The sequence below is a fragment of the Ovis aries genome, chromosome 2, assembly GCF_016772045.2.
Source record: "Ovis aries strain OAR_USU_Benz2616 breed Rambouillet chromosome 2, ARS-UI_Ramb_v3.0, whole genome shotgun sequence".
NCBI lineage: Eukaryota > Metazoa > Chordata > Mammalia > Artiodactyla > Bovidae > Ovis > Ovis aries.
Genome location: NC_056055.1, coordinates 143585397 through 143597159, shown reverse-complemented (window position 1 = coordinate 143597159; position 11763 = coordinate 143585397). Strand labels below are relative to the sequence as shown.

The 11763-nt window shown below is 37.5% G+C and overlaps 1 protein-coding gene across 3 annotated transcripts in view; it reads right to left on the bottom strand.

Annotated features, from left to right (window-relative positions):
- Positions 1-299: 299 nt before the first annotated feature.
- Positions 300-11763, bottom strand: part of SCN1A (sodium voltage-gated channel alpha subunit 1) — a 155499-nt gene continuing 144035 nt past the window's right edge. For all 3 annotated transcript variants that reach the window (XM_060411115.1, XM_060411114.1, XM_060411113.1), the window contains 4 exons: positions 10109-10246; positions 8165-8269; positions 6137-6407; positions 300-3571 (listed from right to left, as the gene is read on the bottom strand). In XM_060411115.1, the coding sequence (XP_060267098.1) occupies positions 2394-3571; positions 6137-6407; positions 8165-8269; positions 10109-10246 (1692 nt within the window). In that variant the 3' untranslated portion in view covers positions 300-2393. The remainder of the gene's footprint in view (positions 3572-6136; positions 6408-8164; positions 8270-10108; positions 10247-11763) is intronic.

The following is an 11763-nucleotide window of genomic DNA, read 5'->3' as shown; positions in this document are numbered from 1 at the left end:
GCTGGAGCCTCCAGTTTATAATCTGCTGCTTGTAGTCCGTGGTAGGATACTCCCTCCAGTCTCATTATTACCCCAAGTTTTCTTGCTCTCAGCCTGAATGGGGGTGTGTGTGTGTGGGGTGTGTGTGTGTGTGGGGGTGTGTGTGTGTGGGGGGGGGGGTGTGTGGGTGTGGGTGTGTGTGTGGGTATGGGTGTGTATGTAGGTGGGTGGGTGTATATAGCTCCCCTTCTCCCTCAATCTGTAGAATAAAACTTATCTTGTTACACAACATGGTTAACCAAAAGTAACTGGGCAAACAATAAAATAAAAAATGTAATCTTTATTAGTTTGCACATTTTTAATGTTGGTTAGCATCATTTAGGGTAATAGTAGCATTTTCCAGCATGCAGTTCACGAATACAGTTTAAGTATTCTAAGTAGTTTTAAGAAAAAGAGGTGCCTATAGTTTGCTTCTGTAAGAAACACAAAATATCCTGATGTAATTGACTACATAAGTTCACTACTCTCTGTTCTTGTGGGGGAAAAAAAATTGTGAAACCCACATTATATTTAGAGCAATCTAGAGCAGCATGACTTCAAATAAATGGAAACATAAACAGAAGTTAGAAAAAAAAAGACACAAATGAAAAATAACCACTACCTTCAATCAGTTAGTATAGGCACTACCAAAAATGTAAATAAAAATTTATACCTTTTTTCCAATTGCAAAGCATAATTTGGATGTCAGTTGTGAATCTATGTTTGCCCCTTAAAATTATGAAATAATCTAAAAGTAGCAAATGTAATAAAAAAGCAGAAATCTACAACTACCCAATCTTGTGTTCATTTCTTATTTAGCAAATTTCTTCCTTGAAAAAGTACTATGGACAGAAAGTAAGAAAGTGATTGTGATATCAATCTTTAAGATAATTTCCTCTTCATATTTATGTACATAATGCTGAAAAATAAAATAAAATGACTTTTTACAGTATTTATATTTGCTTATAAAATTCTAAACACATTTTAACAGGTTAAGCAGTGTTTTTTTTTTTTTTTAAACATGTCTGTACAGTCGGGCTATACACCATATGTTATCCACTTAGAATTTAAAAATAACCAAAAAGCTGTTAAAGTGCTGCAAACTATTGCTTAATGACTTAAATAAATGAGATCTGTTGAACAATTTCTTTGACTTTACCAGTGACATATGGTTTCTCATAAATGAGATTCTGAGCGGTGGGAGAAACCAGATACAGCAGCATGGTAATAGAAACATGCATTCATAGCATCCAAACTATCTATAATGGTACAGAATACATTATATTACCTGTGTAAAGCTTGCACTCTACATTTCTTGTGGTACATATTTGATGCAATAAATACTGTGCTTAGGTCATTATTTGTTTGCTCAAACGTGCACCACAGGGTAAAATGACTATTTACATAATAAATAGCATTTCATTAACATATACATTGTCAACCTTACTGAGCTGAAGATGGCTAAACAAAGTGCAGGATTAAGCAGAAATTTATAAAGGGTTCTTTTGGTCAATTCCGTCTTTAAGGGAGAAGCAATACTCATTATTCAGTATTTTTTAAATACAATAAACAGAAATGTAACACTTACGATTCCTGACATTTGAGTGAAGTTTGCACCTGCTAAGATTTAATGGGCTATCCCCCTAAAATGACATACTTGGTCTAGGGGTTGGATTTGACAAAACAAGATCAGCAAAGCACCTCCAATTATCACCTAATTACCCCTCCCAGAAACATAGATGGAATTTAAGAGCTCATTGTGTTCCTCATGACTTTTTTCATGCATGATCTCTAAGTGTTGCATGCCCTCATGCAAACCATGTCTTTGTGCAGATGGGAGGGCCATGTGATTGCCATAACCCCCAGTGGCATACCTGTTAAAGAGGTCCTTTAATCTATTTCCCAACAGAAACCCCATTTACAAAAATAGTCACATATAATAAACAACATATGGACTAAAAAAAAGATGAATCCACTAACAGATTTTGTAAAAACGTGACAAATGTGGCAGTCGAAATGCAAAGAGTGGATACAGTTACTACACTACAGTGTTTTCGTGTTAAACAACCCCCGGATTATAGGTTTGCACCCCTTTGAACTGGTCCCTACAGTCCACATAGCCATTTTGTCTCTTGTCTTCAGCAGTGTCAGCTGGTAGTGAGAACAGTAACCTCCCGTCAAGGTCATCTCCCTTTTACACAGTCACAGTTTTCCGACAAAGGGTCACTGTCTGATTGTAGGCACTGACCTTAAGTAAATTTGTGTAAAAACAGTCAGTTTGGCATTGACCTCCTAAAGGAGTCCTGTTGACAAAAATACATCACCTTCATAGGCTGTAAACAATTTGTCACCCAGTGATTTTTATTTATTTGTGTTTATTTCCCTTTGGCTTTTTCATCTTTGCCTTCTTGCTCATGCTTTTCCACAATTGGTTTTGTTACCCGATCATAGGAGGGTGGACAAGCTGCTGTGGACATGGTCAGATCAGTTTTTTCTGTAATTGAGTTTTCATTTATTCTGTCAATTATCATGTCTTCTTTTACAAGAAGATTAGCCCCACCTTTGATTTTATTTTTGTTGTACGTAAATGATGCCTGTTTTACAGTTCGCTTTAAAAGGTGGCGCCTGTAGGCACGCTGAATAATAACAGCAGACACTTCCTCCTGTTTTCGCTTTAAAGTTGTCGTTATTGGCTGATAGGAGACCTTCGATGGGTTGGAGGCCATGAATCTCTCTTCCATCTGTATTCGAAGGGCATCCATCTCTCCACTCTCCCCAAGAACCCGCTTAGTAAAAGCAAATAAGATGTCAAGACAGTGGATTCGATCACCACTTACCATGGGCAAATCCATGGCAATGAGCTGGAGTTTGTTCGGTTGTGGTAAATTGAGTGGTGGTTCAAGAGCAGCTGCAAACTGAGATAGCTTTTCAAATTCCATGAACTGGGTGGCATCAGGATCAAACTTCTCCCAAACCTCGTAGAACATCTCAAAGTCATCCTCACTCAGGGGCTCTGCACTTTCTTCAGTAGCAACACTGAAGTTCTCCAGGATGACAGCAATGTACATGTTCACCACGACCAGAAATGATATGATGATGTAACTGACAAAGAAGAAAATCCCAACAGACGGGTTCCCACAGTCTCCTTTAACTGAGCTGCCAGGGTTAACTTTATTAGGGTCACAATCGGGTGGTTTACTGTTGAGGATAGGTGCTAGCAATCCATCCCAGCCAGCAGAGGTGGTAATCTGGAACAGGCAGATCATGCTGTTGCCGAAGGTCTCAAAGTTGAACATGTCATCAATTCCAACCTCCCTCTTAACATAGGCAAAGTTGGACATTCCAAAGATGGCATAGATGAACATGACCAGGAAGAGCAGGAGGCCGATGTTAAACAGCGCAGGAAGGGACATCATCAAAGCAAAGAGCAGTGTGCGGATCCCCTTGGCCCCTTTGATCAGACGCAGGATTCGGCCAATCCTGGCAAGACGGATCACTCGGAACAAGGTAGGGGACACAAAATATTTCTCTATCAGCTCAGCCAGAAACATACCTATGGACAAAAAAGATGAGGGTACCAACCAGTGAAGAAGTTATCCACTAAATTAATACTGAAATTTTGTTAAGGCTCATAGGTAAATTTCAGAGTACTAAAATTCAGTTCAAAAGTGTAGTGCAAGTGTTAGTCACTCCGTCATGTCCCAGCTCTTTGCAATCCCATGGACTGTGACATGCCAGGCTTCTCTGTCTATGGGATTCTCCAGGCAAGAATACTGGAGTGGGTTGCCATTTCCTCCTCCACAGGGTCTTCCCAACCCAGGGATCAAACCTACATTTCTTGCATCTCCTGCATTGGCAGGAGGATTCTTTACCACTGTACCACCTGGGAAACCCCAAGGTGACTAAGATAGTATTCAATTCAATAAGGACTTTATAGTACATTTTATCTTTGAGGGGTATTTATAAACTAGTTTTAGCTTACAGAAAACCCAAAGACTGAATCTAAAAAAACAAGTGAAAAATTCAAGTCTGTCTGAAGAGCAGTAGCTGACAGTATATGTAAACATTTATAAAAATACAGTGAACACAATGATTTTTTTCTGAAACACTAAATCATATAACCTGTATTCAGTCCTTCCCCATATAAACCTATCTGTAGTTTTGAATGCTATTTTCATCTCTCCATGAACATGATGCTTTCCTAAGCTTCCACTATAATATTCATATATAGATGTATATATATATGCTCTGGTGCATTTCTAAAAGGATTTAAGCTGATGCTTTTTCTGATTTCCTACATCTGTGTCTTAGCCCTCTTATGTAAAGCTTCTTTCTCCATTTACCTTTGAAATAGTGAAATAATGAACGAGCTGAAGAGGAGCTCAAGAAACCAAGTATCTTTGAATTACACTATCTCATTTTGTAAGGAAGTAAGCATGTATGGATGTGAGAGTTGGACTGTGAAGAAGGCTGAGCGCCGAAGAATTGATACTTTTGAACTGTGGTGTTGGAGAAGACTCTTGAGAGTCCCTTGGACTGCAAGGAGATCCAACCAGTCCATTCTGAAGGAGATCAGCCCTGGGATTTCTTCGGAAGGAATGATGCTAAAGCTGAAACTCCATTACTTTGGCCACCTCATGTGAAGAGTTGACTCATTGGAAAAGACTTTGATGCTGGGAGGGATTAGGGGCAGGAGAAGAAGGGGACGACAGAGGATGAGATGGCTGGATGGCATCACTGACTTGATGGACGTGAGTCTGAGTGAACTCTGGGAGCTGGTGATGGACAGGGAGGCCTGGTGTGCTGCAATTCATGGGGTCGCAAAGAGTCAGACACGACTGAGCGACTGAACTGAACTGAACTGAAGCATGTTTATGTGTGTATGAGAGAGGGAAAGAGAGACAGAGAAAGAAAGAGAGGTGAATACAACTAAGTACCCTATTCATAACTAGCTACACCACAGAATACTGTGGGAATCAAAGGGTACATACAACATATAAGTTGGATAAAAGATCAGCTTTTTCAGAGGGGAGAATGGCATAAAAATCTGCCCAACAGAGGTGCCCCATATTGGATGGTAAATTATTTACTAAATCATATCATCTGCTTTAGGAAAAAAAATGGATACTTTAGGCCCACAGACAGACCTCTTCACTCTACTGCCGCTGGAGCTGTATCTTCAATTAGATGAGTTATTGCTCATGTGACCTTTGCCATTCCAGGCTTTGAAGTGTATGACTGGTGAAATGATGTTCCATGCCAAATCACTTTTGTGCATCATTATTATACATTTCAAGGTAATCTAGAAAGTCTCTGATACTCTGCATTAAAGAACCTACCATTTTCACTGACATTTTGCTCTTAGCTTACTCTTTCACTTTTACTCTTCCTTACTAGTACCAGCTCCCACTCTTACCTATATGCCAATGACTCTATGTCTCTGATGTACTGTCTCTCTTGAGTACCAGACTAAATTTCTAGCCCTTTTTTCAGCAGAGTCATTTACATATTGTATAGGCTATTCAACCTCAACATGTCAAAGACATTTCAATCTTAATAGCACATTTAGTTAATAGCACATTTCTAGTTCAAATTATGGAGAAGGCAATGGCACCCCACTCTAGTACTCTTGCCTGGAAAATCCCATGGATGGAGGAGCCTGGAAGGCTGCAGTCCATGGGGTCGCTGAGGGTTGGACACGACTGAGCGACTTCACTTTCACTTTTCACTTTCCTGCATTGGAGAAGGAAATGGCACCCCACTACAGTGTTCTTGCCTGGAGAATCCCAGGGACAGGGGAGCCTGGTGGGCTGCCATCTATGGGGTCACACAGGGTCGGACATGACTGAAGCAACTTAGCAGCAGCAGCAGCAGCAGCAGTTCAAATGAATGAGACCTTACTATATTGACAAATAATACACCTAGTCTAAAACGGATAGAACAGGATACAATACTCAATGTATAGCAGGAGCTAAATTTTGTAAGAAAGACAAACACATCTGAATGAAAAACATCAGACTTTTTACAGTGGTTTTCTCTCAGTGATCAGATGACTTCTAAATTAAATGTGATCGCTCTTTTACTTTTATTGAGCTAAAAGGCTTGAAATACTTCTTACCTACTATGGAGAGAATGACCACCACAAAATCAAAGATATTCCAGCCTATGGTAAAATAGTAATGGCGGAGGGAGATGAGCTTCAGCACACACTCTCCAGTGAACAGCACAATGAACACCAAGTTGATGCGTGACAAAATGCTAGTCACATAGTCACTCTGGTCGTCGGTCTCCACCATCATGGTGACCATGTTGAGACAGATAAGAATCATGATGCTGATGTCAAAAACTTGCCTGGTGACAAAATCAAAGACCATTCCTTGGAATTTGTTCTGTAGAGAAACAGAAAAGTTTTTAGTGACAGAGGAGTTTCCGTCTAGACATGAACTTCTGTGTAAGTAGTTTCTGTACTGAGTGTCTAGGATTGTACCTAAGAACCACTGGCTCTGAATTTCGTGAAAGGTGGTTTGTATCACATTTAAGTTTTTAAATTTAGTTATCCAAATTACTATTTACCAAAATATATTCCACAGAATAACAATCCCTTGTCAAAAAGGGACTTCTGATAAGAAACACTGCATACTATTATATACTACTCTGAGAGGCCCAAAATGCATGAGAATGTATTAAGATTAGGAGAGGTTAAGAAATCTGCTTAATTTTGTTTTACTAGAATTTCCCATGATTAGTTGGACCATACAGCAGTTTCAAAACATAATATCTATTAACAATCCATTAGACTTGTTCTCAAAAAATTGTTATAGGGAACTTGGGATTCCCAACATTATGTGTTTAAAGTCCCTGTGTGGCAATGTTGATGTTCTTCCACCCAACAGTCTTTGCTGATAGCGTCACACACAGAATGCTGTCTACACAGGGATAATCAAACCGGAAGACATTCCTTTTGCTTTGATGTCAAAAATTCATGGCGCTTTTCACTGATTTGTGATTTTGCCGCTGACATTCACTGCAGGCCATTGTCTGACCCACTTGGGCTTCCCTTGTGGCTCAGCTGATAAAGAATCCACCTGCAATGTGGGATACCTGGGTCTGATCCCTGGGGTTGGGAAGATCCCCTGAAGAAAGGAAAGGCTACCCACTCCAGTATTCTTGCTTAGAGAATTCAATGGACTGTATAGTCCATGGGGTTGCAAAGAATCAGACATGATGGAGGGACTTTCACTTTCACTTCACTTTCATTGTCTGACCCACTTCCCGAGGCCACTGAGGAACTTTGAGGATATCTTCTGTCTTACATTTTTCCTACACATAATTGACTTATTTCTACTTTCAGTGTTAAGCCTTCACAGAGGACAGCGTATGTTTTTCATCATTCTCAAGAAAGCAAGTGTGGGCTAGCACAATATGAATATGAATGTTCATTAACATTTTATTCCCCAGTACACCCCAGGAGTTGCTTTAACCTCACATGTCATCATCATAAAAATCAACACAGTGTGGGATAAGGCTCTCTATTTCATAGCAGTTGTTTCACTGGTTATCATGGAAACATGACACCTGTTTCTTATCATCATGAATTGTACTTATTGGCTCTGACTTCTGTAGACATTAGTAATTTCTAACTTTATAGCCATATATATGAATATTAGATACTAGAAGTATTTTCATCTCCGAAATACTTGGTACCTCTAATGAAAAATAAAATGGAAGTAAGGTATTATTTCACTTAACAGTTTACCAACTTGTTTATCAGGAAACTGTTTCTGAACCCTATCAAAGATTTACTCCTTTATATACATTACTCAGAAACTACTCTTGAGTTACATGATCAAATTTCTTGTGCACATAACACTGCCTATGTGTCTTTTGCCTTTTCATTTCAGTTCTAGCTGTATAATTCTGATTGACTTGACAATAAAGGTACATTTTCTGTTTCCTCTTTTTCCTTTTGGCCTCTTCCTATAAAGAATTACTTTACCATTACCATAAAATGTATGAATTAGTGATGCTCTAAAAGTGGGAGAAATCTTTGCTACTAGAAATGTTAGCTGCTATCTCTCCTGTGAGAAAAACCAGGCAAATTTTTGTTTTTGTACATTTCCCCCCCATATCATTTGGTATTTCTTACTCCTGGTCGAGGTATAGGCTTCTGTGGCTTTTTTGATCCTAATTTTTTCATTGCATTATAGTATTTCTTCTGTTCTTCTGTCATAAAGATGTCTTGACCTCCAAAGTATAGAAAAGAAAAATAAAAACTGGTTAAAACTGTGTACCTTCCTTCTTTCAATATTAGACTTAGAAAAGGGACCATTAAAAAAGGAAACACAAAATTCAACCAATTAGCATTATTTGCCTAGGATTTTAAATTGGAAAATTAAAACTAGTTTTAGATACTATAATCTTATTTATTTCAATCATCCAAAATTGACTTTATGATTTTTATTATTATTTTATGGAGGAAAACAATCCCACAAACTGAGAGGTTAAGTATTTTACCCAAGACTGTAAACTCAGGAAGTAGTACTGTTTGGTTCACTGAGCCACTAAATACTTGGTTCCTTACATTAAACACACTGTCTTTCAGAATTTTCAGACAATGATTTTCTTATTCATATGTAGCAAAGAGTTAAAGTAGGTATATTGCATGATGGTTTAGAAATACTCATAAAAAGCCACTGTCACTCTGCCAAGAATTGGAGCAAAAGGCTAGAAAGGAAACTGGGGAAGTTGGTAGAAGAGTTAGGGGAAAAGTCAAAGTCATAAGTTTGGCAGTTATGTGACAGGCCAGTAGCTACAGACAACTGGAATTCAGGCTAATAAGTGAAATGAAATAGCTTGATAATGATGACAGAGTAATATTAGTAATAACAAAGGAGGGCATGCTCTATAGTGAAAGAGCCTCATACAATGAAAGCAATTATATAATAGGAAAACAGACTGAACAAATGAGATGAAGGATCAGTACCTGAAGGAAGAAATACAAATGGCAAAAAAAGCCCTTGAAAACATATTCAAACCTACTAATAATAAAAGACATGAAAAAGAAAATTAAATATAATTTTCACATATCAAATAACAAGTATCATAAAACAGAGAGAATGTTTGATGCTAGTGTATCAGTGGTGACCTGAGCAGAGCCATATGCTGTTATTGGTAGTATGAGTAGGAAAGCAAAACACTTTATCTGGGAATTTATCTTAAAGAAATCGTTAAAGGCTCCAGTTTTTTTGGCACAAAGAGTTTTGACCAGGCACTACTTAATCCTTAAAGGTTAAAAATAAACTATATCATCAGTCTACTTGGAAATGGTTAAGTAAATTATGATAATGTATATATAAATGATTAAAAAGGGAAATGTATATGTTGTCAAAAATAATTTATAGATAAAATAATTTCAGTAATTAGAATGTGTATATAAAAAGTTTATACAGCAAAACATAAAATATGAATAATGGTTATTCCTGAGTAAAGATATTTCTTTACTTTCAATTTTATGATAATGTACATATATAATTAGATAATAAGTGGGCTTTATAAATGATACTAATTAATAAAGAACTTTCAATTCAAAGCTAGAACTGATAGCTTATAATTAATATCACGGAGAATGAAGTGGGAATATATAAAAGGAGCCAATAAAGAATTTTAAAGTGTGAAAAGAAGCACCAGAAGAAGCTTCCATCTCATGTATAATTTGTTGCATTCTAAAGGTTTTTGTTGGACAATATATTTTAAGGGGAGATGTCTGGGAAAGAGGTATATGTCTGTGTGTCTGTGTTCTCTTCCAGTTGTTTTTTAGTTGTTTTTTTTTTTTTTAAAGAGAAAATGTGGTCCCTGAAATTTATTTGTTTGTTTTTATTTAAAGAGGAGATTTTGTGAGCCTAGGCACAGATATATGGAACAGTCATTCTTGGCAAAGACATGGGCAGTGAATGGCAGAGAGGATGCATGCAAAAAATAGATTGTAATATATACCCCCTTTTGGTATCTGAGCTAAAGTACTCATTTGGTATTGAAAACCCTCCAAATGATTTATTATCTTGGTGGGAGAGAAAATATTAGAAATACTTATCTTCTTTTTCTGCTGGTTGAAATTATCTATGATGACACCAATAAACAGGTTCAAGGTGAAGAAGGACCCAAAGATGATGAAAATAACAAAGTAAAGATACATGTATAGACTTTCCTCATACTTAGGCTGGAGTTCCACCTACCAAAGGAGAATATTTTTTAAGACATTATAATACATTTGATGCCGGAAGTCATTGTTGCTTTTTCACAAGAATAGATAAGAAAATTTTCAGTAATACTTAAGCAGTACTTTTATTTTCTCTAAATCAGCTACTTCTAAAAATAATCTCTGAAATTAGCCTTTAGGATAATTTTTTAAGTGAAAAGTGAGGTGTTATGTAAAAAATACCATAAAATGATTTAGAAATTTTTTTTTCTAACTACAAATACAACCAATATCTTGCCATTTGGACAGTAGTATACTAAATTTGGCAATTTTTAACATTTTGATAATTTAAGAATTACTAGTGAAAACATTTTATGTCAGTAAATATGTGTAGATTATGTTTAGAAATAATCATTCCTGACGTGTGGATTTATTTAGCAAACAAGAATTGAGTTATTTATTTATTTAGATGTTTGACCCTGCCTATAACAGTGTAACAGTCACTGAACTAGTGGTAAGGAACATGCCTGCCAATGCAGGAGACGTTAAAGACTTGGTTTTGATCCCTGGGTTGGGAAGATCCGCTGGAAGAGGGCACGGCAACCCACTCCAGTACTCTTGCCTGGAAAATCCCATGGACAGAGGAGCCTGGTGGGCTACAGTCCATAGGATTATGAAGAGTCAGATCCAACTAAAGGGGACTTAGCATCCAACTGGACATGCCATCTGCTAAATCCTCAACCAGTTATTTAATCTCTAGAGTGTACACATGAGAAATAAGCATTTGAGCTTTTACTTAGCGTGTAATAAAGACATAAAGGAGTCACTATAAGGCAGACAGTGCCCTAATATGTTCATATCCTCCTAAAAGATATTAGAGTTAAAAACCAGCCAAACACACAAAACAAAATAATAACAAAGTAAAATAACTCTGGAGGATATTAGGAAAGTACTCAACACAAAACTAGAATCATTTATGGAAAATGTATATCAAGAAAGATAAAAGGGAGCCTCTTAGGTCAGTTTAAAGATTACGGGGCAAAAGTCATCCTTCATGATTATAGGCTAAACAGATGGGACCTAAGAATGGAAAGACAGAGAGAAAATACTAAATTGTACAAAATTTGAAGAGCAGACTAGGAATGAGCATGGATTTTAATTCTTCTTGAAGTCTAAAAAAGGCTATAGTAGGAGAAATGAAAAAAGTAGGGCTTAGGTGATAGAAACTTAAAGGAAACTGTTGATCATAGAAATGCTAACAGTATCTGTAAAGGCTCCAGTAAATTTATGGACCATATAAAGGGCGCGCCCCAGATGGCTCAGTGGTAACGAATCCGCCTACAACACAGGAGACACAGGTTCATTTCCTGGGTCAGGAAGATCCCCTGGAGAAGAGAAGGGCCACCACCCCAGTATTCTTGCCTGGAGAATCCCGTGGACAGAGGAGCCTGGTGGGCTACAGTCCAGAGGGTCACAAAGAGTCAGACATGACTGAAGTGACGGAGCACAGTGTATCATCACATAAAGGAATGGATTTTAAAGTGACTGTT